This window comes from Oryza sativa, chromosome 9 (genome assembly GCF_034140825.1).
Source record: "Oryza sativa Japonica Group chromosome 9, ASM3414082v1".
Lineage (NCBI taxonomy): Eukaryota > Viridiplantae > Streptophyta > Magnoliopsida > Poales > Poaceae > Oryza > Oryza sativa.
Window position 1 is genome coordinate 17,068,004 of NC_089043.1, and position 26,533 is coordinate 17,094,536.

Genomic DNA, 26,533 nt, shown 5'->3' on the forward strand with positions numbered 1-26,533 from the left:
AAAAATATATCATATAAAGTCGGATGAAATCAAACTTTATATCAAAATTCTAGAGCTCGAGAAGATCTACAACTTTGTAGATAACAATTTTTTTATTTAAGATTGTTTAGATGTCCAAATATTCATCAGTAATTAATCTTAAATCTGTTTTAACAAAAAAAAATGCCAGATATACATTTGAAACGATATTGGATGGACATAAACTTTATAAAAAAAGTTGTAGATCTCGATATAAATTTATAGTTTATTACCTTTTCAGTTAAAATCATTTGAAGTGTTGAATAAGCATTACTAGTTTTCTTAAGCAATTAAAATCGACGGAAGGGTTTGTATACAAATAAAAATTTTACATTTAGAACCCTTAACATACTTTGGAATGGTGATTTTTTTTAAAAAAAAAAAACGTCTACCTAAGGGCGTGAGGCGTATAGATTTATAAATTTTCGAAACGAAAAACTATTTTTGTAAATATTTTAATAAAAGAATGTAAAATTAAAAAATAATCCCTTTGAGACAAGTAGAACCTCGATGCAAAGATGGCTATCAAAACTGCATGTAAGTGGGCTGGTTTAATTTGTAACGAGCCGAGGTGATCGACAGTTGGACCATCCTGGGCCGAAGTGATTTTCATGCATGAAAACTCCAATTCACATTCTTCGCAACCTTTTCCCTTTTCTTTTTTTTTTTTGGAATTTTGAGTGAGACCATTCCAATCATAATTTGCTCACTGTATTTTCCCGACATTCACCAGAAAAATTTAATTTCTTCATGACAAACCATGGCTGATACTATAATATCACTCCACAAACCTATTTTCCTTATGGGGTTTAATTTTGTTCTTTTATTGACGCTCTCCTTTTCTTCTCCGGCCGGTTCTGTTCTTAAACAGATAAACTTATTACGAATGCTGCTTCTAAGAACGAACTTTAATTTGGTACAATTATCTCCCACACACACCAACACGCACACAATTACATATATAGTAGTACGTCCATCGTATCCTAGCTTGGTCTTCATACTCAGGTCCTATTTGAAAAACTTAAGATAAGCAGCTGGTGTGAAATTAGAACGTGAGAATTTGGAGAAGTTGGGAAGCTCAGCTTTTGACTTTTAGTTCATTTTTTAAACCTATCTACAACTACAACTTCTTAAAATCTAAATAAAAAAAACTAGACTCACTACTAGAAAAAGCATTTTTCCCAAGGTGGGAGTCTTTTTTTTTCAGGCGGACATGACACTTGTAGTCAAATGACCACCTACAAAAATATAACTCAGGATGAAGTTCGTTGTCCGTCTGCGAAAATTAAGTGGCGCCTGCGAAAATGATCGTAGGCGGACCACCTAAGCAGCGCCTGCAAAAATCTATTTTCGCAGGCGCACTTTATGTGGTCCGTCTGCAAAAATCGTACCTACCAAAAAAAACTTTAATACTTATCTACTCCTCCAATCCCTCCCCACCACTCATTTCCCCAAACTTATCTTCCCCTCTACCGAATTTCTCCTCCACCGGCTTCTCAGCTCCCCCTCCCCTCCCCTCCACCGGCGGCGGCGGCACGCACGGACGCGGCGACAACCCGGTGCGGCAGTGTCGGCTCCCCGGCCTCCCCTCCCAGATCCGTCCGGAGGGAGGCCGGGAGAGGGCGGTGGCGGCGGCGGCGACGGGGTTCCCCGGCCTCCCCTCCCAGATCCGGCCGGAGGGAGGCCGGGGAAGGGCAGCGACGGCGGCGGCGATGTGGGCGGCTCCCCTCCGGCGGCAGCCCTCTCCCAGTGCAACGGCAGCAGCTCCCCGGCCTTCCCTCCCAGATCCGGCTGGAGGGAGGCCGGGGGAGGGCGGCAGCGGTGGCGGCGACGTGGCTCCCCGGCCTCCCCTCCCAGATCCGGCCGGAGGGAGGCTGGGGGAGGGCGGCGGCGGCGGCGGCGACGTGGGCGGCTCCCCTCCGGGTGCGACAGCAGCGGCTCCCTGGCCTCCCCTAGATCCGGCCGGAGGGAGACCGTGGGAGGGCGGCGGCGACGTGGGCGGCTCCCCTCCCAGATCCGGCTGGAGGGAGGCCGGGGAAGGGCAGCGGCGAGGCGATTTTTTTTATTAGATTTTCGCAGGCGACGGGCCATTGGATGATTTTCACCGTCGTTGGTCTGCAGGCGGTTCTCCCCTCCGCCTGCAAAAATTGCTTTTGGCCATCTGCAAAAATACTTTTTCTAGTAGTGTATGTTTGGGGAATTTGTGACAAGTGCAGGTTATAGAGGAATCAACAGCTCCCAGAAGCTCCCCAAATAGTACCTCAGACCAGCTATATATAAACTAGAGAACACAACAAGTGAATTTTTCTTTATTTTTGAGAACTAGTACAAGTCTACAACGAGTGAATCAGAACCACAACAAGATTCAAAAGAGAAGCACGAATTTATTGTTACTTACTACGTAGTACTCACACACGAGGAGATCGCGATCAGTACTTGATCGCTTGCTTATTATTCCATGCTTAATTTGGCTGATCCATCATCATCGTCATCGAGGCCAGCAACAGCAAGCGAGCTAGCTAGCCTATCTGCAAGTGCACTCATCATTTGGGCAGCCGACCTGGCACTGCACGTGATAGTGGTTGCCGCGGCCGCCGCCGGCTCCGGCGGCCGTCGTGCCCACCGGCAGCTTCTCATTGTTGGCCTCGGCCACCAGCAGCTGCCGCCCGCGCTGCCCCGCCGCCGCCGTCGTCGTCAGCTGCTGCCCCATGATCAGGGCCAGCATGCAGATCACGACGGCCATCTTACGAGCAGCAGTAGCAGAGCTGGTAGCCATATGGCTGGCAACAATACCTGGATTTGGTGTAGTATATGTATATCAGGTACAGAACTTTTGTCAATTTAGAGCTATTATAACCAGATATAGACTCGATCGAGCTAGGGATGCGAAATGGGAAAGAACGCCTCCGCTAATTTATAGACGGAGGTGATCGCTGGGGAGATGTGTTGATAAGCATGATGAGCTCCATATTGGTATAATTTAATTAGTCGACACAAAAGAACAACGTTTTTGACCTTTTACGGCCAACAGAATGGCTCTTTCCCTAATTAAGGCTGTGTTCCGGAGGAGAGATTGGGAACTCACCTTCCGCACATGTAAAACGGAGCCACGTATTTTCTTATGATTAATTAAATATTTACTAATTTTTTTAAAAATAGATTAATATGATTTTTTAAAAGCAATTTTCATATTGAAATTTTTTGTAAAATAAGCACCGTTTAGCAGTTTGAAAAGCGTACGTGCGGAACACGAGAAAGATGAGTTGGGAAAGGTGGGGAAAGATCACTACTAGAAAAATCATTTGTCGCCACGAAAAAATTGTGCCATTAATACTAAAACTGTGATAATAGATACATGTTGCCACAATTTTAAAAATCGTTACTAGCCGTGGTAATAATTAGGGTAGTAATAGGTTATTGCAACGATTTTTATTTAGTAGTAATGAATTTCGTTGCTGCCACGGAATGGATGTGACAAAAATTCATATTGTAACACTTTACATCGTTGCAATAAATAATTATTGCCACCACTCCATATGTGGCATTAGTTCTACGTACCAAATTAAAAGTTTAAATATTAATCTATCATGCTAACTATTTATTTTTTGATACCTTGTATTGGCTAGGATTCAAACTCAAGACCTATCCTTCACGCATGCTTTCCTTTACCAACTCACCTAGGCATCATCACTGGTAGAAAATGCATATTGTTCCATAAAACACCAAATACATAAAGATTTATATGTATGGCACACAGATCTGGGAACATATAACACCAAATACATAAAAGATTTATATGTGCCGGTCCACTTAACTGACAAAAGATAGGAGAGAAAGAGAGAATCAAGTTTATGTATAGTAGACTATACATATTTTAAAATTGCGAAACTACTTCCTCCGTCCCAAAATATAAATATTTTTAGCTATAAATCTAGACATAAAATGTTTATATTTTGAGATGGAGGTAGTAGTTTTTACCCGTGTATGGCACACAGGGAACATAAAACCTCTGTTAGTGTCAGTTAAGTGAACCCGCACATATAAATCTTTATGTACTTGATGTTTTATGTAAACCTTTATATAAAACCTCCTAAACACGGTCGCATGAACAAGATACTTGTAGATATGCATGCATCATCACATCAACCTCGCCAACATATCTGTGCCGTTGATATTGATGTGCACAACAGTCAATAAAACATGCTCTGTGTGGCTATGTTGCTCAAAACAGAGTTGAATTTCATAGTTGAGAGAGGTTTAATTTGCGGTGCTTGAAAAAAAGACATCATCAGTTTAAATTAATAAGCAATGGAGATATTTTTCTTCAAAGAGAAGTTGTCTGATGTACGCCTCAACCACCTGAAAATTCTCAACCCCCCAAAAAAACCTTCAACTATTCTTTGAATATTATTAACTGGATTATTAATTAAACAAATTATTTGCTATATGCTTCAAATTTTCGTTTTACAAATATCTTGTAGTGCATTACTTGACCACTCTTCATCCTCATTTTTTTTTCAACGGGGAGATTTTTGTTTATTTTTCTAAAATAACCTATGTGACTCATCATCACCAAGATTAGGAAACTTAATTTTGTTCTTGCCATTGTACGATCAAGCAATTTCACTTTTTGTCACCAAAATAAATAAATTTATGACAACCATCAACACAACCATGCCAAGAGCTAGCCTCTTTCGTACTCTACTCCCTCCGTTTTATATAAGTGGTTTTGACTTTTTTTTAGTCAAATTATTTTTATGTTTAACCAAATTTATAGAAATATTTAGCAATATTTATAACATCAAATTAGGTTCATTAAAAGTAGGATTAAACATACTTTGATTTTTTTTTTCATGTTGAAAATGTTGTTATAATATTTTTATAAATTTAATTAAATTTAAAAAAGTTTAACTAGAAAAAAGTCACATTAACTTATAGTATGAAACGGAGAGAGTAAAAAAAACCTTCAAACTCAACCTAGCTGCTCCCTACATTTCACAATGTAAGACTTTCTAGCATTGCCCACATATATATATAGATGTTAATAAACATTCATATGAAAAAGGAACAGTGGTATTACAGTGTGCCTTCGACATAAGCAAAGCAAGATATATCAATACTAGGTGAAACCCCGCGCATTGCTACGGGAATTTAGTATGATAACAATAAAAAAAATAACGTGTAAGATAGCTAGATAACATTAGATTAAATAAGTTAATATGGTTTATGATAATTTAAATTTAAAGAGTATGTAGAATGGTGATTCAAACGCAAAAAGGAAGGTGGTATGACTTTATGGAAGAAGAAAAGTAGGGAGATAGTTTGGACCGTAAATTAATCATCTGAAGGCTAAAAACAATTGATGCAATATGACTTAATTAGAGGAAAAAATGAGAAAGATAATTTGTACCATAGATTAATCTTTTAAGCACTAACTAAGTGAGGATGAACTATATAAATATATAGGATATCATAAAACATAATAAAGATATACATTGAAACATTATGTGAATTATGTTGGATGATAATTTAACATGGAAAAGCTCTTAAATTATAAAAACTATAAAGATATAGCATATTTGCATGATGTTTAAATGTGATGATTGTTAGTGGATGATGATGTGGCATCTTGTTAGTAGATGATGATGTGGCATCTTTACATGTTAAGTTTAAGGAGATAGTGGGGGATAACTTTATAGTAAGATAGGATATGCATTTCATCTAACTGAAGAAATCCAGCAAACAGGTGCATGCACATATGGCACCTATGTTGGTATAAAAATTAAATTGTATTGGTGAGTACACAAACTTGTTAGGTGGGTGTAATTTAGTACATAAATTTATAAAATGCTTGTTTTAGTACATGAACTTGCATTTTCTAGTTTGTGCGAATGAGACCAAAATAGCTTGGCAATGCTAACTTTATGAAGTTGATGTTGATTAGGATGTGACATGCAGATGTATAGTACGTGAGTATGTATAAGACATGCAATATTTATAAATTTGGTCTCTATTCTATCCTTCATCATGGAAATGATAAATTTCATATATTTCAAACCTTAATATCATTGCTCGGTTTTTTTTATCTTTTTCTACGGTCACTATATATCCATTCTATTTTTAGTGAAGAGGTGTATGTCTAATAGAAACCTTCTCGGATATATGTTTACATAGTATTCTAATTAGCCCCTAAATCAATAAGATTAGCCATATAGTGTTCTTTTCGCCTTTCTCCACATGCACCATACAAGTTCATGCACCAAAATGAGCATTTAACAAGTTCGTGCACTAGATTGCACCTACCTAACAAGTTCGTGTACCAGTGATGCAATTTACTCAAACTCTCTGCGTGCAACACATCTTCTTTTTTGTTTGAACACAGTACAAACGTAGGTGCTCACAATGCACATATAATCACCCCTATAAATGCGCATGCACACGCTCTACCCCTATGATCATCTCTGAGACTGGACCGGTATATTTTGAGATTGATAAAGTCAACGTAGATTTCTCGTTATCGACGGATATATTGCCTACCACTGAAAGAATAATTACCCATAAATACGAGCACCAAAAATTCATGGATCCACAACTGTGTGTCAAGTCTAGTACTTGAACCCGAATGGACCGATTCCACCATAAGAAATCTAACTAGTTAAGCTACGCTCTATTCGCTACGTGCGACGTCTTATGTACGCATGTGGCAGTATATTGTCCTACTATATTGAATTACATCTGCACATGTTGTCTTTATTCATCAACACTGCATTTAAATTTTAGAAAAATGATTAGTACACTGCATTGGGTTTAATGAATCCATCTCATAAAACACTTCATCCAAACGAGGGTGAGCAAGATGACATCATCACGGCCCGTCCATGGTGAAGGGCCTAATATGGCAACAACATCACCTCACCGCATAGAAGCACGTCGCTCCCGCAGTACCCTAGATAGCACCACCACCACCAAAAGCATTGCGAATACCAAAGAAGCCACGCGCCGACCTTAACTTGACACATCCCATAAGAAGTTCCCATCTTCATGAGAGAGTGAGTGGATAGCCACCACAACATTGGTGAGTGAAGAGAGAGAACGCGCGAGTGGGGAGTGTGGACCGTAGACTAAGGAGAGAAAGAAAGAGCAGCTTATGCACTAAGCACCAGTGCCACGCAGAGAGAGGTGGCACTGTGGCCGGGTGAATATAAGAACTAAGCCACACAACTAGAAGTCTTCATTTTTCACCCTTTAAAATATTCCTTATTATTAAACACACATTTAATAAAAACTATTTAGAAAACTTCCCTTATGCATGTCCATGTAAAAGTACATAAAACTCAATTTTATTGAAATTAAAATAAATCTATAAAACTTCAATAATATTTTTAGATTTGCTTCGGTCCAACAAAAATTACCTTGAGGTACCGATACCTCACGTTATCAAATCGTTTTCAATCATTAAATCTAGCTGGGTAGAATGAGTATTGTTAGATCCACGATCGGAAACGATTTGGTACCTTGAGATACTTTTTGTTGGACAGGACGAAATCTCATATTTTTATGTTACTAGAAAAAATGCCCATGCAATGAAACGGGTGAAGTCTATTTTAATATTATTATCGTTATATGGTTTAGCTAAGATGAAATTCACTGTAGGAATTCGCTTGGATATATATTTTGTTAGAAAATCATGAGCTGCAGTTAGGAGTCCGGTCGTCTCAAGTCAAGTTAACATGCAAGTTTTTTTAAATAGATTTTTTATATGATTCCTTCTGTATCTCTACTTCTCTATCTCTATCTTTATCTCTATCTCTACTATTTAAAAAATAAAAAATGTTTCCTTCGTCCGTTTAAATAAAAGAAAGCGAAAAAACAAAAAAAAGTCCGATTCCCCTGGCAAAAAAAACACCCGATCCCTTAAAAAGGGGAAAAAAGTCCGAGAAACAAACCGTTTAATAAATAAAAAAAAGCGAAAAAACAAAAAAAAAAAGAGTCCGATTCCCTGGAGAAAAAAGATCTGATTTCCCTGGAAGAGATCCTATCTGCATTGGAGAAAAGAAAAAAAAAACACACTTCTCTGGATGCTTCCCTCATCCGTCAAAAAACCGGGAGAAAACAAACCGAGCGAACAAAAGAAAGAAAAGTCCGATAAAAAAACTGGGCGAAAAAAAACCGGGCGGAAAAAAACAAATCTGTCCGATCAAAAAAAAGGCAAAAAAAGGGAAAAATCGAAACGAATCCAACTCCATCGACGCGGTAAAAAAGAGCGAAAAAAATAAAAAGAAAACTGTCTTATTCCAAAGAAAAAGGAATTATATGTATCGCGGTAAAAAAAATCGACCGGACGAAAAAAAGAAAAAAATAGTCCGATCCGAAAAAACGTGAGAAAAAAAACCGTGCGAAAAAAACAAATATGTCTGATCCAAAAAAGGGAAAAATCGAAAAGAGTCTGACTCCATCGACGCGGTAAAAGAAGGTGAAAAAACCTGTCCGATTCCAAAGAAAAAGGAATTATTCCATCGACGCGGTAAAAGAAGGTGAAAAAACCTGTCCGATTCCAAAGAAAAAGGAATTATATGTGACGCGGTAAAAAAATCAAAAAACCGAGCGAAGAAACCAGGCGAAAAAAGATAAAAGTCCGATAAAAAAGGGGCGAAAAAAATAAATTTGTCCAATCCAAAAAAAAGGCAAAAAAGGGAAAAAAATCGAAACAAATCCGACTCCGTCGACGCGGTAAAAAAAGGGCGAAAAAAATTCCAAAGAAAAAGGAATTATATGTGATGCGGTAAAAAAAATCGATCGGACGAAATAAACTGAGCGAAAAAAACAAATCTGTCCAATAAAAAAAGGCAAAAAAAGGAAAAAAAATCAAAACGAATCCGACTCCGTCGACGCGATAAAAAAAGGGCGAAAAATATATGTTTCCAAAGAAAAAGAAATTATACGTGACGCAGTAAAAAATCGAATCCTATTATATCTAGAAAGGTTTGACACTATATGAAAGTGGTGAAAAAACCGGTTAGTAAAAAAAATGCACGAGAAAGAAATAAAAAGGACGGAAAAAAGCGCGGAGGAAAAAAGTCTAATTTCTATTCGTCGTTTTAGTAGTCCGTTTATATATCTTCTTTTTCTCTAATTTAATCTAATCTAACTATTAAAAAAAAGAAGTTTCTACCATATATTAAAAAAGGAAAAAATGCGCGAGAAAATAAAAACGATTTAAAAAAACACGTGAGGGAAAAATGTCAGAAAAAAGCGCAAAAGAAAACGCGCTAGAAAAAAAGTTCCGTAGTTCGTAAAGAAAACACACGAGAAAAAAATATTTCCATCGTCTGTTAAAAAAGCAAAAAAAAGCATATGAGGAAAAAGCTGTTAAAAATGCGCTAAATTGATGGACACTTGGTTGAATAGGATCCATCGATTTTTTTTTCATCTCCTACACGACTTTTGTTTCGTCATCTATTCTCATGTATTGGAGACCCTGCACATCTTTGTAGGCTATTATCAGACTATTTTTATGAAGTATAGCTATTATTCTTGATAACATATAATTATATAGAAATAATATTAGAAAATAAACATATTTTAATTGTTATTTAGAGAAGAGTGCACAGTGACTATTTTGTGTAGACTTGACCATACGAGGTAATGTAGGATTTGATTGGTTGCAAGAATGAGATTAAGGGCCTGTTTGGCACAGCTCCAGCTCCAGCTCCACCTCTCCTGGAGCTAGAGTGCAGCCAAACAGTTTCAGCTCCACCAAAACTGGGAATGGAGCTAGGTGGAGCTCTCTCACGAAATGAATTAGAGTTGTGGAGCTAGGTTTAGGCAGCTCCACAACTCCACTCCAGACCCAACTCCTAGAGCTAAATTTAGGAGTTGGAGATAGCTATACCAAACAGGCCCTAAAAGATTATTTTAGATTATATACATGTTGTCATATGAATAATCCCATTAGAGGTAAAGCAAACATCGTAAGGTTGCCATCATCGAGGTTGGGCCATTACATTTACATTTAAGATGTTCCAATTTTCTGATTGTCATCGACATGGTTATGGATGAAAAACGTATATTATTATTACGTTTTTTCACCCGTTGCAACGCACGGATATGTTTGCTAGTTAACAAAAGTGAATGAACTTAAAAACCGATTCATACGCGGATAACGTATCAAAACACCTGCAAAACATATTTAATTTTTATAATAGTGCAGTAGAGATAAAAGGGCTATAAATTAGAAGCGCGTAAGCAGCGCGCCCATTTTCCAGTAATAAATTCTCCAGTTGAACATTGAACGTTGCTCAAAGCAGGTGGCTTTGCAGTCTGCAGTTCTGCACTCTGCAGCTGCGACGAGACAGCTCTGGGACTGGGCCGCTTGTCCTGGGCCGAAACGTTTTCGGAGAAAGCCCACGTCTATACATAGCCCAATATATACCAGCTTTTTTTTTTCCTTCTTCTTTTCCGTGAGCCGCACGATCGCTGGTCGAACGCGCAGGGGGAGTCGCGCGAGTTCGTTTCCGTCTCGTGATTCCATCCCTCCATCCCGCCGTCATCTCCCGCCGCCGCCGCCGTGCGCCCCTCCGGCCAGCAGAGAATACATTAGCCACACGTGGTTGATCTGATCGACGAGCTCCTCTCCACGCGGAGCCAAATTAGCCGCCGCCGGCGCGCGCGCGCGGCCGCCGACAGGATCTGATTCGGATTAATCGTATCCAGCATCCATCGATCGATCTCAACGCAACTACTCATCCCGCCCGAGCATGACTCTTCCCGGCCACGGCCGCGGAACGCTACGCGGCGGCGGCGGCGTGAGGCCGACGTCGACGTCGACGAAGCTCTTCGGTGTCGTCCTCTCCTCCGGCGGTCCTCCCGCCACGGGTGCGCCGCCTCGGCGGCGGCGTTGGCCGGCGCCCAAGCGATCCATTCATAACGACGACGTCCAGGCGTATGGCAGTGCGCTGCCACCGCCGGCCGTCAAGCCGGACATCGTCGACGGCACGGCCGGTCGATGGCGATGACGTCATCGAGGCGCCGGCGCCGCGGCCGGTCGCCGGCGTCAAGAAACACATCGGGCTCCACGTCTACTACCGCTTCGCATGCTCTCACCTCACCCAGGTATGTCATCGTCGTCGAACCATGTCTCTAACCACCTCGAAACCCTATGTTTACTTCTTGTACGTTTGATATTAGAAGTTGTTTTGAACTTTTTAAGTTTGTTTACGTTTATGGAAAAATATATCAATGTTTTTCACACAAAATAAACATATATTATAAAAATATATTAAATATTGGTTTAATGATACTAATTTGATGTTATATATCTTACTAAATTTTTCTATAAACTTTGGTCGAACTTAAAGAAGTTTGACTAAAAAAAATCAAAACGACTTATAATATGAAACAAATATAATGAGAAAGTTTTTTTTTAATTAAGTGGACATATATTTATTTTATGCATGTCATCAATTAAAAAGTTATAAAAATATTTTAAAAAGTTTGATAAGGTAAATCAATATGTGATATATCATTTAACAAATAAATTTGACCTGAACAATAGAAAAAATAATAAGTTGAATTGTATACAGAGTGAAATATCACATACTGATCTATCTTATCATTTTTTAAAAAAAAACAAATTGATGATTGTTTAGTTAACATGAATGAAATGAGTGTATGTCCAAGATAAAAAAAACACTTTATTATCAACTACATGAAAAGAAAAATCATACATGACTGATTTTCTAATGTTTTACTGTGCATATATATTGGTGAATTGGGCATATAATCCTTTCACTAATAAGCAGTCGTTGATTTGATTATCATGGATTATAGTATACAATCTAGTGACTGATTGTGTTAAATCGCCTTATTAATTACCTCTCTGGTGTGATTTTCGTAGGCTAGGGTATACCGGGAGAAGGAGAACCACGTCAACCTGTACGCTGTCCTCCTAAGATTCTTGAGGTTAGTTGGGGCAATATTGTTCAGCAGTGCCATGAGCCCATGAGTGTTCAGTCGAGTGTTATATATATATCTGACATCAATATATATAACATATTGCAGATTGCTCCTTCACACGATTCTGAAGCATCCTGACTACCGGACCGACAACTCTAGTGTCAAGTTCTTCATCGAGAAGGTAGTCCCACATAATTGATTCCTCCCCGTTATTCAATATTTAATTCCATCAGTTTCACAATGTAGTCTAGAACTGATTTGTTTAAATGTTAGGCTTATCTTGATTCAAAATAGCACCCTACTTTCACAGATTATATTTGTTTTTCACTTGTGTCTTAAAAGTCCCTGTGTTTTCTTTCTCACTGTAGACACTGTTGGAAGTTATCGGTGAGCTAGAGTATCTGAAGCCAATTGTGCAGCAGAAGCGGCAACAACAGCAAAGAAACCAACAAGAAAAGACTACGGAGGACAACATAGGCAGTGCCACGGAACCTCTCAATCTAACTGGAAATAATGCTGAAATTGTTAGGACATTTCAGCACACCACAAGCTCAAATAAGCCTCAGGTATAGATGACGCCGTTAATTTGTAGTACATGTTTGACCACTCGTCTTATTAAAAAAATTATGTAATTATCATTTATTTTGCTATGAGTTATTTTATCACTAAAAATATTTGCAGCATGATTTACATATTTTTTTTAAATAAGACGAATGGTTAAACATGTGTATAAAATTTAATGGCGCCATCTATTAAAAACCGGAGGGAGTATATACACGGCACTGCATTTGATTCAGCCCAAGATCACTGATGGTTCAACAATGATTAGCCGATATGATCGCTAAATATGAACCTTTTTTGCATGCAGTAGTGTCAGATCCTTTGGTTTTTGCTTGGATTTTACAGTTTTACGTGTTTTGTTATGTTTGTTTTGTTTTTCAGCCATTGGATGCAAGTGGTACTACGTCGTCACTGCAAAAGGTTGAGCCTATTATCCACTCCGACGCGCCGATTCTAAAAGAGTATGTGTGTGTCCTTCATCATATTATGACTATTTTATACATTGTCTTTATTTAAGGAAAGATTCTGAGTATTTGATACATTCTCTATAAGGATAGAATTGGGATTGTGAGTGTAAATATGCAATTCACATTTCCACTCCATCAATTTAAGAAAAAAATTAAAAGAATCTAGTTTACATGTACACTGGCCAACTTAAATCATCACAGTAACCACTTTACTTGATTTGTTGATACATTCAAACTAACACAAAGTGATATCTCTAGGTAATAATCTGGATAGCATCGTGCTTCACTGTTGTTAAATAATACTATATACTGATCATATGCCACCATTCTCTCCTTTTGTTTTGACTATTCATTTGGTTTGTTTCTCAAAAAGTATTTTACTCGTGTTGTTTACCGAGATTCTACTACTATCTCTGTTTTTAATAGATGATGTCATTGACTTTTTGTCACACGTTTTACCATTCTTCTTATTAAAAAAATTATGTAATTACAATTTATTTTGTTGTGAGTTGTTTTATCACTCAAAGTGTTTTAAGTATAATTTATATCTTATACATTTGTATAAAATTTTTAAATAAGATAAATGGTCAAACATGTATTTAAAAGTCAACGACTTCATCTATTAAAAAATGAAGGGAGTATCAAATATTAGTTGCTTCAACATCATATTTATTGGAAAGAGTAAAATGAGATAGACATTCAGAGAAATGGGTTTAGTTTTTCCTAATTGAAGATGAGAGCTACCTGACTAGTGGAGAAAATCAAACACAATAGCAACCTGCAAGGAAGCTAGTCCATGCTCATAACAGTGAAGACAAACTAGTTTTTTTTTCAGTCACTTGACATTGCATTCATTTTGCTTCTGCAGCTTAGTGCCAGCTAAATTGAACCAAGATGACCTAGATGGCCATAGTTCAACATCTCAGTATAGCCCCACAAATAGCCATGATAGCAGATGTTCTGTATCGGTAGAAGAAAATGAATTTTCATCTAGTTCTGAAGAAGAGTTTCCCCGTGTCGAGAGTATACCAAAACAAATCAGTTCAATGTACTTTCATTCAACACAGGGACATGGTATCTCTGATTGCAGCCCTTATCGAATGGTGTATGTTGTAAGTTCAAAATGCACCCCCCCCCCCCCTCTCTCTCTCTCTCTCTCTCTCTCTCGTAATAATCATGGCATTGATGCAGAGTTTGTATCCTTGAATACAGTTCATTCACTTGTTGAAAATTGACTTATGGTTTACTTTCTTGTTAGCCTGAAGAATTGATAAGTCGTTTTCTAAACGAAGCTGTGGAAAATACTACAAAAAGTTTAGAAACATGTGGGATCATTGCTGGCACCTTGCGAGTGGACATGGTATGTGATTTCTCTCCTATAGGAATGTGAACAGTGAGCTTTGTGCTAAACCGCTAATGTTACATTTTTTTCCCATTTAGGATGTTAAATACTTTATTGCCACGGACTTGATAATTCCAAAGCAGGAATCAACAAGTTATTCGGTAAGTAGTTTCTATGATTCTAACTTTGTTTTGGAAAGTGTCTATTTTACAACTTGAACTTTTATGTAAGTCTACAAAAACAACCCTAAACTTAGGAGCATGACACTTTGCAACAATAAGCTATTCAAATTATCCATTCTTATGTTCATGTAATTAATGCTTGTTATTGTAGTGCAAAATGCCAAAATATGCAGCACTTCAAGATTTTTGTGAGCTATATGTAACTTCATGTTTAATTTTGCAGCGTGAGGCTACAAATGAAGAAGAAATACTTGACATTTTCGAACAACTGGGTTCACCATCTCATCTGGGTTGGATTCATGTATGTTCAGTTTTAGCTAGAAATTTGACACCTTCTTAAACTCTTAATTTCACTGAGGTACCATTGTTATGTTGTCTTAGTAACTTGTAGAAGCTAATTTTCAATTGACAGTTATGACACTTATTGTATATCTCATGAAGTATTAAATGTTTTTAGTTCCTTAAAACTCTTATTTTAACTTTAATGAATATATAATGTTTTCCCAAATGATTTTGCTTTTGTTACATGTTTAAGAGAAAAAATAGATCCTCAACATTTTGATGTTACTGTTTTGTAGACACATCCAACACAGGAGTGCTTCATGTCTTCTGTTGATCTCCATAATCATTACTCCAATCAGGTAGTATTGCAAAACTTGATCCTATAGTACCTTTACAACTTATTTTTACATTCCAAATTTCTTGACCTTCATGGTACTTTAGATTATGTAGTAAAAATTGTTGCTTAGCAAATATTTCAATGTATACTGATTGTCTGTCTTGTGTTTCTCTAATTGGCATGTGTTTTGACATGTTTGATTCTTTGTGCTTAACAGAAGGATCTCAGAGAAGCATTTGCGATAGTTGTGGCACCTTCAAAACGGTAATTCTCTATTCATAACTCCCTTTTTCATTTTTTTTTCATCGCGGGCAATCTTGTTATTGCTGTAAATTATCCATAGTTCATATAGTCTGATGGTTTCGTGTTTCTGCCAAAATAGAGAACAAAATATATTTCATCTAACTGTCCCAGATGGTATGGATGAAATTGGCGATTGCGACGACAGAGGATTCCATCCACATGACAGGACAACTTATGAAGAGTGCTCCCATGTCAAGTGGGACTCTACCATATCGCTTCATAATGTGGTTGATCTTCGAGAGTGTTGACGGTTTCAGCTTTGGAGCACTTTTCACTTTGAATTGTAAGATGTAGAATTCCAGAGTACATCTAGGGTATTTTTTAGCGTCGCAACTAGCCAAACCAGTGCAGAAAAAGGCTCAGCCAAGCACTCGCTCAGTTAAGGCGATGTATGCTAGTGTGTCTTGTATATAAGTTTGTCATCATGAATTATTTTAATGTACAGTAGTGCTACCTCCGTACAAAAATACTTTATTTGTATCCCATATGACATATACCAATTGAAAGGGGGAAAAACGAAAATACCTTTCACTTTAGCAAACTTCCAATGTAATTGTCATCACTTTAACAAACCTCAATGTGTATGTCCCTCACTTTAACAAACCTCAATTCATTTATCCCTCACTTTCACAAACTCTAATACAAAGATTGCTTGAAAGATTTAGTCTTTACAGAGTTATTTTGGGATGGAGGGGATACTAAGTTTATTGGACCTTATTTCAAATAGAGGAATTTTATAGAATTAACTAATTCATATGAAAATGGATGTTAAACTAATTTTAGTTTGAAAATCCTATAAAATTCATTCGAGGCTCCTTTGGAACACAAGAATATGAAAACATGGCAATACAAAAAGAGAGAATAAAATACAGGATTAAAATGTGATGCCATTTAAATTCATATATAAGAATTCACAAAAGTAAAGTGTACAGGCGGTCCTTAAACTTGTAGGGATATATCATCTAGGTCCCTAAACTCTCAAAATGCATATCCAAGTCCCAGAATTTGTCATAGTGTGTCATCTATGTCCTAAATCGACACAACCCCTTCAAGATCTTACGTGGCGTTGATGTGGCATGCCACATGGACATGACATGGCATTATTTTGACTGATAAATGGGACCCATTTAAGTTTCTTCCTTTTTCTTTTTTTCTTCTCTTTTTTCCCCTTTCTTCTCCTTTCTATGTGACCCGTGCAGAAAAAAGGAAAAAAAGAAGTATGAGAAGAAACCGAAAAAGAAAAGAAGAAGAAAAAAAAAAGAAAAGGACACATTACGTCCATGTGGCATTGCCACATCAACGCCACGTAGGATACTAGAGGGGATGTGTCAATTTGGGACTTAGATGATACACTTTGACAAGTTCTAGGACCTGGATATGCATTTTGAGAGTTTAGGGACCTATATGACACAATCCTACAAGTTTAAGGACCGCCAATGCACTTTACTCAACTAAAAACATGAAAAAGTTTCAAAACTATTGTTTGGATGACACATCAAAAATACCAGGAACTGCCCTATGAACCAGAAAACATGAGGGGGAACCTCATGCTAATTTTCCTCTAAAATTACTATGGAATAGCCTATTCCATAGGAATTTGGAAGACCTATTCCTTTTTTTAAAGGACTACAGGAAATTTTTCCGTGGGAATCCAATTCTCTAAAATTCCTTTGGTTTTTATTTGTTTCAAAGGAGCCCTAAATTGGTTTTAGCTAAGTCTAGTGACTCTAGTAACCTGGGAGTTCTTGGCATTTAGACTCTAGCCTGTCTTTGCTTTTCATCTTGGTTTTTGGGACCCACTTTTCTCCTACTACATCCGTCCCAAAATATAGCTACCTAGTATAGGTAGTGGCATTACCTAGTACTACGAATCTGGACAACCTCCTGTGCCTCCTGTCCAGATTCGTAGTACTAGATAATGTTGCGTCCTGTACTAGATAGCTACATTTTAGGACGGAGGCGTCAGCAAGTCGCAGTTGCAAAAGCCCCGCTAATATATCAATGTGCAGGCTCTTGCGCGTTCAAAAAAAAAATACTTGCAAACATCAACAGGTCTAACTTGTTCTATCTACTGTGTGTTGTCACGGAAAATACAGTAGGAAGAAGAAAAGGACTTAGCAAGAGAAACAGTAAGACCAAGTCACTTGTAGCCCAGGATTCACAATTCCAGTGAAATCGAAATCCGAACTTTTCGAACTGGATAAAAACACAAATCACTCGGTTTTCCGATAGTTCAAAAAAAACTGAATTTTAAATTTTTGACAAAAAAATATCCGGATTTCATCGTTTTTCGATGGATTCCGCGAAATCCAACAATACCGCTCATGAGCGGATTTCGATCCGGCATCGGAATTGTGAACCCTGCCTGTAGCATAGAAGTAAGCATTAATAGTTCCAGTGAAGAATTCAGGATAATTCAAAACCAGAGAAATGAAAAAAAAACACGTGCTGATGCAGACGGTGGCAAAGACCTACCAATATCACTGGGATAACTAGGAGAAAACCGGTTATATTATTAGAAAAAATAGAAAATATCTGAGTTTTGTTTGCAAGGGAAAATTGAATTTATTATTAGAAAAACATGGTGCATCAGTATGAAGCATAGATTTTATGGGTAAAACCACCTTAACCGTAATGATAAATTCCAAATTGGGGATGTTAACTCAGGAACTACGGGTCATATTAATTCTTAAAAGCATAATCAGTATTAATTGAGTGATAAGGTGATTCTCCCAAGCAAGCTTTATAACCAAGTGAACTGTTGCATCCAGGAGCTAATATAGAAAGTGTAGTGATTTCGCTGAGAGTTTAACAATCTTATAAATGAGGAAACAATTTGTGTACAAAATCCTTGGCCATGAGAAGTACCAAAAGGAAAAAGAAGCCCTCACAAATCTAAAGAAAATCCAAACAAAAATATACATTGGAGGCAGTAAGAAGAGAAATGCATCTCTCCCAAAAATCAGTTCTGCTCCAGGAGGCTGAACACAGACAGCAGCCCAGGTTTAAATTCACAAGACACATTGGTATCAGATAATGTAATTCAATTTAACTATGTGAACAACGTCTGTTGCAAAATAGCTTTAAACCAATACAAGCTAGATTTTACCGGACATGCCGAACAGAACGGTAATCAGCGAGAAACTATAAGCCACAAAAATGAGTGAGAACTATTTTTGGGTTCCAATTATGCCTTTTTTTGTGCATAATATTATAAAGATTAACCACACTAAGTTATGAATAACAGAGCTAGAGCATATTGCAGTGCTGGAACTGGAACTATCTGATTACCCCTTTTTCAAAGACTTGTTTGCTCAGCCTTAAAATTAGAGCTGCAAATCACACGACAAGACCTGCAACCTCCTCTGCCGTGAGATGGCTCAGGACGGTACTGGCCAGATGGTGAGCAAGGAAGCATAGTCAGATTCAGATAAGCAATTCCCAAAAACGCCCAAGCAGGCTGATGAGGTGAATAGATGTTAAGAATGGTTTTGGGTAGAGCAAGAAAGGGATCTAGCATTCTACTAGCTAGGATGGAGAAAATGTTCAGCTGTAAGAATATGTAACGTTAGCAGAACGAAGAGACCAAAGAGATAAATACCAGCACACATGACAAAATCTCCAGCATCCTCTATTCTCTATCCTCTGCCTCTCATCGACTGATCAGGCTTGTGGTCTCTTGAGTCTTGACACAGCTGTAGCTGAATCAGAATATGAACAATGCCCAGTCAGTACTGATCTATAATTGGATTACAAAACTGAGATTGCAATCATTTGAGAAGCAGATTGCAGAAATTTAGATATGAACTCTGATGATACAGATCAGGGGAGAATACATCCGCTGAAAAGGAAGGATATGAAGCTGAACAACTGGACAATTAGTGAGTAAAAACACGATCAGAAATGTTCTGAGCTTACCATCTCCTCTACAAATGAAGGAACCTTCCCTTCGTAAATTTGGAATAACGAAAGTCTCAACCGCTTGCTGGTCTTTGAACAGTTCAGTCTCACACTCCAGCAACAAAGGAACATGGTCTGAACCATATCTAGGAAGGGCAGTCACCACAGCATGGGTATACAACATTTAATCCACCGCCCAAGAATCTCCAACATTTGCAAGGAGCAGATGATCGCCTACAAGAATAGCTGTGGATGCAGTCAACCCTACATCTCAATTGTGGCTACTTTCAGTTTTCAGTTCTCGGTCCCAGCTGGTGTAGGTTTTAGCTGGAGGAGAATGTTCAGATGATTAAAAATCCAAAGTGTAAACATTATGTTAGGTGAATCAGTTTGCTTCAGAAATGGCGGATTCTGAGACAGATTAGTATAATAGCAACTGCAAACTTGGTATCAGTGGAAAACTTGAGGTAAGTATTAAACTGGTGAAAAGGTTCTGCTTAACCAATTCTGCTGCTCGAGCTCGACCATGACCTGCAGAAAACAAACCTTTGTTATGATCAGTAATCATTGCACAAGTAATTGTCAATATTTGGACAACTCAAAACACTATAACTGCACCATGAAAACTTCTATATAAATTAATTAATTCACGTGAAAATGGATATTCAAATAATATCCATGAAAATCCTATAAAATTCCTACAAAGTACAGGTGCTTTTGCATTGTGACATGGATCTCTCTGCCAACTGCCAAGTAGCCCAACAGCCAGGAAGTTGGTACATAGGATTGGACTGTTCAAAAATCCAAACCACCTGGCTTCTTCCATATACCAACTTTTGCAGCAACCAGATAAAATCTTTAACCTTGCAATGATTTATTGAGATGGAGCCCTGATAATAAGTATTAGTTCACATATAAACATGGAAGTCTCCAGAATGTTTACAATGAAGAGGCTAAAATTTGTGACCAAAAAATTCATGCAAATAAGTTACTAGCTATTAACTAAAAACGAGTGCACTGCAAATAAGTGACACAATAAGTAGCTTAAACATTCTACAAAATGGGAGTATTGCAAGATCATCACTCTGTTACAGGGAAGAACAAATTTGTTCATTTTCCGCAAATACTGCAGTATTGCAGAAGCCGCAAGCTAATATAACAGTTTAATATGTCCATGAAAATGACAAAAATATCACGAGAGTTCCTGTAAACAATTCATTCTGCGACTTAAGCTCAGTGCTGGGCTTCAAACTCCTGCTTGCTGATGAAGATTGCTACTGGTTCACCAGGAGAAGGCGGGGTCTTGTCCAACATTGAAACATGAGCACCAGCCTTAGCACGAGTTGCTTCATCAGAAGCTGACAAGACCTCTACATGGTCAAGGCCTACCTGCCTCTTGATCAACTCCAAATTCTCCTCGAGAACATTCATTTCACCAAATGGAAGCTTCAGATTTAAAGCATGGGGCCCAACACTCTTGGCCTCATCCTTTTTCGACTTGATGAAAGGCATGCAGAGCTTCTGGACTTGTTTGAAATTAGTTTCCTGCCCGATGGAGCAATTCTTCAGTGCTTCAGTAATCTCCTCATCAGGGGCAAAGGACCGAGCTTGGCTGTCAAATTTAGACTGGAGCACCCTCAGACATTGCTCTTTCCATCCATAATAGTGTTCATTAACATAGATCAGACCAACAGTCAGCTTGTTTTCCTCAGATGGAGGAGGTGCAGCAGCTCCCTTCTTGGGCTTCTTGGAACCGGATTCTTGCTTCTGGAGCAGCTTCCTGAATTTAACTATAGAGTCCTGTAAATATTTGTTTGCAATTCTTAGAGTAGGATCTGGGCTTCCTGCAACTGGCCAGCCTGCTTTTATTGCAAAGCCTTCCTTCCTCAGGATCTTTTGCCACACATGCTCAGCATAGTGTGGGCAAATGGGGGTGATAAGCCTAGTCTGAACTTCCATAAACCGCCACAACAAATCACGATTCATGCCTGCTGCTCCACAAGAAAGTCTGTACTCGTCTCTAGCCAATTGTAAGTCATAGAACCCCAACTTAAGGGCATCTCTGAACATGAAGGCATTGTAGCTCTTCTCAGTTTCGATCACCGCAATGTTAATCTCATTAGCAAACACATGGTCAGCATAAGTAGAGGGAGGTCCAGTTCTAAGGGAAGATTCAGCAGCTATAACCTCTTCCATCCATGCAATTTCTTTGGTAAGCCTCAAAATAGCAGCATTTGCTGTTTCAAAGACAAAATTGGCATCATCCATACCATCACCAGCATCAGCAAGGGCAAACCTAGTGGCATCAGAAGAGAATTCTTCAATGGCCTGCCGAAGAGTACGGAAATTCCCTGTGGACTTGGACATCTTCTCAGAATTAAGCATAAGATGCCCATTGCAACGGAAGCCACGGGGCCAATGATGCTCCGGAAGAAGTGCTGTATGGTTGTAAATGCTGAATGTCAGATGGTTTTGGATAAGATCCTTGCCAGACACCCGAATATCAAAGGGATACCAATACTCGAATTCTTGCTTCATTTTACTCAAGAGAGCTGGAGGTATGTCAGTAGTAGGTGCCAGACCATCACAGAACACATAGTCCCAAACTTCATCTGTCATTTGTTCTGGTCTAATAGAAAATATTTCCTTACCATACATGTTACCATTTTGCAAAAGATGAGCAATTGTGTAATATGCCATATAGAGGGTGGAATCAGAAAGAGATTCCACGAGGAACTGCTCATCCCATGGAATGCGAGTACCTAGGCCAAAAGACCGAGAGCAAGCCCACTGATTCAGCCAGCCTAATGTGTGTTCAAAACCATTACGGGTTTCTGCCGAGAATGTATTCATCTTCTCCAAACATTTGACTGCCTTCTGCTTCCATTCAGTCCCACCATAAGTAATGTACCACTGATCTGTGAGAGCAACAACACACTCATCACCAGATCTTGACATGACTTTCTTCTCAGGCTCGCTATACAGCACCGCTGTGCCTTCTTCCAAAAGCTGCTTCTTTATCAGTGGCTTTGCTTCTTGAACCTTTCTCCCATTGAACTCCCCTACAATCATTGTTCCATCAGTAAAACCTTTGAGATATGTCATCCTTTTAGCTTCCGCAAGTTTCTCCTTGTCATTCTGGCTTTTAATCTTGAGATCAAGGCACACCTTCTCAGCTGACTTATCTCCAAATTCAGGAATATTGATTATTGGTATAATCTTAAATGGAAGAACCCACTCATCTTTGACTCCAAACTTTTGTCTCAAAGCTGGCTTTGATACTAAATCTTGTAGTGCCATGAAATCATCTGGAGAATCACTTGGCACACTAGTCACAATGCCAGTGCCTTTGTCTGTCAAGATAGTGAGCATGGGAAGTGCGTATATAACGTCATGAAAAGAAAGAGGGGACTTTAAGGGCAAACCAATCAGATCATTGCCAGATAGCTCAGCTAAGCAAGTTGGCTTCTCTGGGACCTTAGATAGACCCTGGTATGCAAGATTAAGGGCGGCCCTTGATGTCAGAACGAAGACATCGGTGTCATTGATCTCAAAAGCACCATATTTTCCATCAGGTAATACCCAACAGTTTGTCTGCCCATACATCGTCTCGGGTCTTAAGGTAGCTGCTGCCAAATAAACTTTCCTTCCTTCCAAGGTCTTCAAGTTGGGTGGGAAAGGTGGAACCACCTCCATTTTAATTAACACATACTCCTGAGGCTGTACACCTTCACCTGAAGCTCGATCATGGTCAGCACAAGGTTGGCCATCCAATGGAGAGTAGATTGTGTACCTCATATCTTTGACAACCTTGCCCATTTTCTTCAGCTTTCTCATCTGCCACCGGACAAAAGCATCATAGAATGGGTTCATGTCAGTAGTTATGAACGACCTCCTCCAATCACAACCCAGGCCAAAGGCCTTGAGGTCCTCCTTTGCCAATGGAGGGAAGTAAGATAACCAGTGGTAAGGGTCCCGGAATTTAGCAATTTCTTCATCTGACAATCCAAACCCCCTCATGATCTCCCACTGAAACTTCTGTAAGCCAACCTTTGAAGCAGCCTTAGATTTCTTGCTCTTAAATTTATCTGGGGCAACAGAAACCCCCTGGTCAGGCTGGCTATCATCAGCAACTTCAATACTTGAGTCTAATTCAGGAAACACAGGAGGATATCCATATTGTTGAGCCTCCCTTGACAGTTTATCTGCTGAGGCCTTGATGGGCATTCCCGTACAATGGAAAGCAAAAGGCAAAAGGACATTTGAGCCACGGAGTCTATGGTATGCAGCACCAAACTCAAGCTTGGACAATGAGAAGGCATGGCCCAAATGTAGCAAGCCGTTCATGTAAGGGTATGGAAAATTGCCAAAGAATTTTTCCCCAGGGCCTGGTGGCTTACTCCCAGGTTCAGCCTCAAAAACCTTGCCCTCCTCCCATAACTTGTGAACATCTGATTGGATATTGAGTAATTGATCTCTCCGAGCAAAACTTCTGCCTCCATCAGGATTTGACGACATTTTCCTGAAAAAACAACAAAAATAAAAGGTTTATTTAAATCCTTTGGGTTAAAACCACTGCTTTCGATTAAACAATAAAAACTAACAACCTCATTACACATACACTGATCGCTTATTTTGAACGAACAGTAATGGTGCAATCAACTCTGAACCAGCTGAGCTTACATAACAAACCCATGAAAAAGAAAGACAACAGGGCGAAGCTAGTATGTGATAGAACTAGGATAAGATATTAACATCATAACCAAAACATAAACAGGTGAGAAGAAGGGGGCAGGAGGTCAGACAAATTATTTCATTTACAAATTTATTAGCTTGAGTTGAAAAAAGAAATCCCCTCTAAATCAGATCTTTCATATTTATCGAAATACTAAATGATTAACCATATACATCTTACGCGTATAAAATATATCCATATAATACTATGCCAGATGAATAATGAAGACGAGAAATCCATCTCCCAGGAAAAAAAATACAGACATGAGGGTCCTCAAACTTCATTATCATGCCCGGCTGATAAGTAAATCAATGCACATAGTAACAAAAGTAGCTTAACCAAGCAATGTATAAAAATTACTACCAAAAAGACCTTCGAAACATATGCAGAAAGCATCTCATGTGCACAAATTCATAACATCCACATCCATATGTAATTTGTTGCGCTATAAACTACAAACTTCCTTGGCAAGATAAGTTGAAATATTTCAGAATTGGCAACTCATGTAAACTAGATAAGCAAGTGGATCCAGAATGACATATTTGCAACCAAGTGACATAAGTTGAAACTAAGCATACACTATCAAATTCCACCCAAGGGTGAGCTACACATAACTAAGAAATCTAAACCGGAGAGGCAACGAACCACATCGATAGGTCTGCCCAAATCCACACCGATCAACTAAAACCTCACCGCAAATCGACATGCACCCGAAGCCACAAGCACCAAAGAGAGGAGAAAACGCAGCGAAACCAAACCCTGCGGCGGCTGGAAGGGCAAGCGCGAAGTCCAGCCACGCGAGCGAACACTCGGAGCGAGAAACGGCGCGGCACCGGCGATCTACCGAGCGAATAGTTGAGGGGGGGGAGCGGGAGGGTACCTGACGGTGGCGCGCAGGCAGGGGAGCCGCAGCCTCAGGCCGGCGGAGAGTAGGTTGGAAGCCAGCAGAGGGGCGGCGGCGGCGGCGGCGGCGGAGAGGGAGGACGACGGGGATTAGCGGTTTATCCTGGGCGCGTGGACTTGGGCCTTGCTGGGTAATCTAGAATGGGCCGGGAAGACGTGACTTGACTCCCACGTGACGTTATCTCGTTAAGGAATTCTTTTCATTTTTTAAAATTTTTTTAAAATATTTACAGAAATAGTCCATCGTCGGAAAAATTTACAAAAATAGACCCTGCCGTCCTAGTGGAGGGCGGCAAGCTGATGTAGCAAACGGCGGCTCGACGGGCGGTGACGGCCAATTGAAAAAGTTGATTTTTTTTTGCATTAACACCCTTACCGCCCACTGCAAGGGCGGCAAGGGGCCTCCATGCAAAAAGCCAGCCCAGGAAGGGCCATTATCAACAGAGTTAGAAAGAAGCATTTTACTTGGTTTTTTTGCAAATGCTTCTTTCCAGCTAGGCAAATTGCATTTCACCCCTTGCCGCCCTCTAACCAAAGCGCAAAATGCGCACACGGCGCGTCGAGTCGTCGTCTGCCACGTCAGCTTGCCGCCCTCCACTAGGGCGGCAGGGTCTATTTTTGTAAATTTTTGCGACGATAGATTATTTCTGTAAATATTTTTAAAAAATATTAATTTAAAAATGAAAAAAATTCTCTCGTTAAGATGGGATGATACCTCTTGCTCCCTCCGTGCTGAAAAGGTTGATATATGTCCACATGGGTATGTTCATATAAATTGTTCTAGGAAAAGTCGTCTCCTAGTTTGATTCTTTTTGACAGAAAGAGTAGGTACTATTTGATACTTGGTAGTGTATGTATCGCCTGATACCTGAGTACCAGTTGATACCTACTATAGTAGCTCAAATTCGGGATGGATTGGTGTGGTTCCTCCACGCCTAGGATACCATAATATCGAAGCATGAACGAGAAAGTGCATGAGAGAAATATTGGCTCGTAATTATGAAGCCTCAATTCTTAACGGGAAGAGACACCAAAGGCCTCTGTCCTCCCTCTCTATCTAAGGGCATAGCTTTTTTTTTTTAAGTATCACTTGATGCATGGGTATCAGCCGATCTACCAGGTTACCAATGTATCAAACGACCCGTCTGAGCGGCGGAACTACCTATCCATTTGTCGGGTGATTTCTAACCAAAAATTACCTAAATTTTTTTTACCCTTAGATTTACATCTAACAGACAAATAAAAGAAAATAACAAAAACATATTTACTTACACAATATTATTATCATAATTGCAATGCACTTACATGTCATATCAACCGAATTTACAAATATAATTTTAGTTATATAGGACTGTAATTTTATATTTGAAAGAAAATAATGAATACATATATATTTACTTACACAACTTTTTTATTAAAATTACAGTACACTTACATACCATATCAACTGAATTTACAAATGTAATTTTAATTATATATGATTGTAATTTTATATTTTAAAGAAAATAACGAATACATATTTACTCACACAACATCTTTATTAAAATT

At 38.9% G+C, this 26,533-nt stretch overlaps 2 protein-coding genes and 1 long non-coding RNA gene across 3 annotated transcripts; 2 read left to right on the top strand and 1 right to left on the bottom strand.

Annotated features, from left to right (window-relative positions):
• Positions 1-1,287: 1,287 nt before the first annotated feature.
• LOC136351888 (uncharacterized) lies at positions 1,288-2,415 on the top strand. The gene is made up of 2 exons (XR_010735165.1): positions 1,288-1,643; positions 1,717-2,415. It is a non-coding gene; the product is annotated as an uncharacterized lncRNA (long non-coding RNA).
• Positions 2,416-10,962: 8,547 nt separating this feature from the next.
• On the top strand, positions 10,963-14,972 carry LOC112936345 (AMSH-like ubiquitin thioesterase 1). The gene is made up of 10 exons (XM_066303975.1): positions 10,963-11,130; positions 11,915-11,979; positions 12,079-12,154; positions 12,342-12,539; positions 12,916-12,995; positions 13,870-13,969; positions 14,260-14,361; positions 14,442-14,504; positions 14,749-14,826; positions 14,967-14,972. The coding sequence occupies exons 1-10, from the start codon at positions 10,963-10,965 to the stop codon at positions 14,970-14,972; spliced, it is 936 nt and encodes a 311-aa protein (XP_066160072.1).
• Positions 14,973-20,238: 5,266 nt separating this feature from the next.
• LOC4346920 (leucine--tRNA ligase, cytoplasmic) lies at positions 20,239-25,090 on the bottom strand. The gene is made up of 2 exons (XM_015756632.3): positions 24,963-25,090; positions 20,239-23,869 (listed from the first exon to the last, which is right to left on the bottom strand). Exon 2 carries the CDS (start codon positions 23,863-23,865, stop codon positions 20,581-20,583), a length of 3,285 nt encoding a protein of 1,094 aa, XP_015612118.1. The 5' UTR covers positions 23,866-23,869; positions 24,963-25,090; the 3' UTR covers positions 20,239-20,580.
• Positions 25,091-26,533: the final 1,443 nt, after the last annotated feature.

Coding starts and splice junctions, on each gene's coding strand:
- LOC4346920 (XM_015756632.3), bottom strand. CDS start 23,865: ATGTCGTCAAATCCTGATGGAGGCAGAAGTTTTGCTCGGAGAGATCAA.
- LOC112936345 (XM_066303975.1), top strand. CDS start 10,963: ATGGCAGTGCGCTGCCACCGCCGGCCGTCAAGCCGGACATCGTCGACG. Junction 12,540..12,915: donor CAAGCTCAAATAAGCCTCAG/GTATAGATGACG, acceptor TTTGTTTTTCAG/CCATTGGATGCAAGTGGTAC. Junction 12,996..13,869: donor GACGCGCCGATTCTAAAAGA/GTATGTGTGTGT, acceptor TTGCTTCTGCAG/CTTAGTGCCAGCTAAATTGA.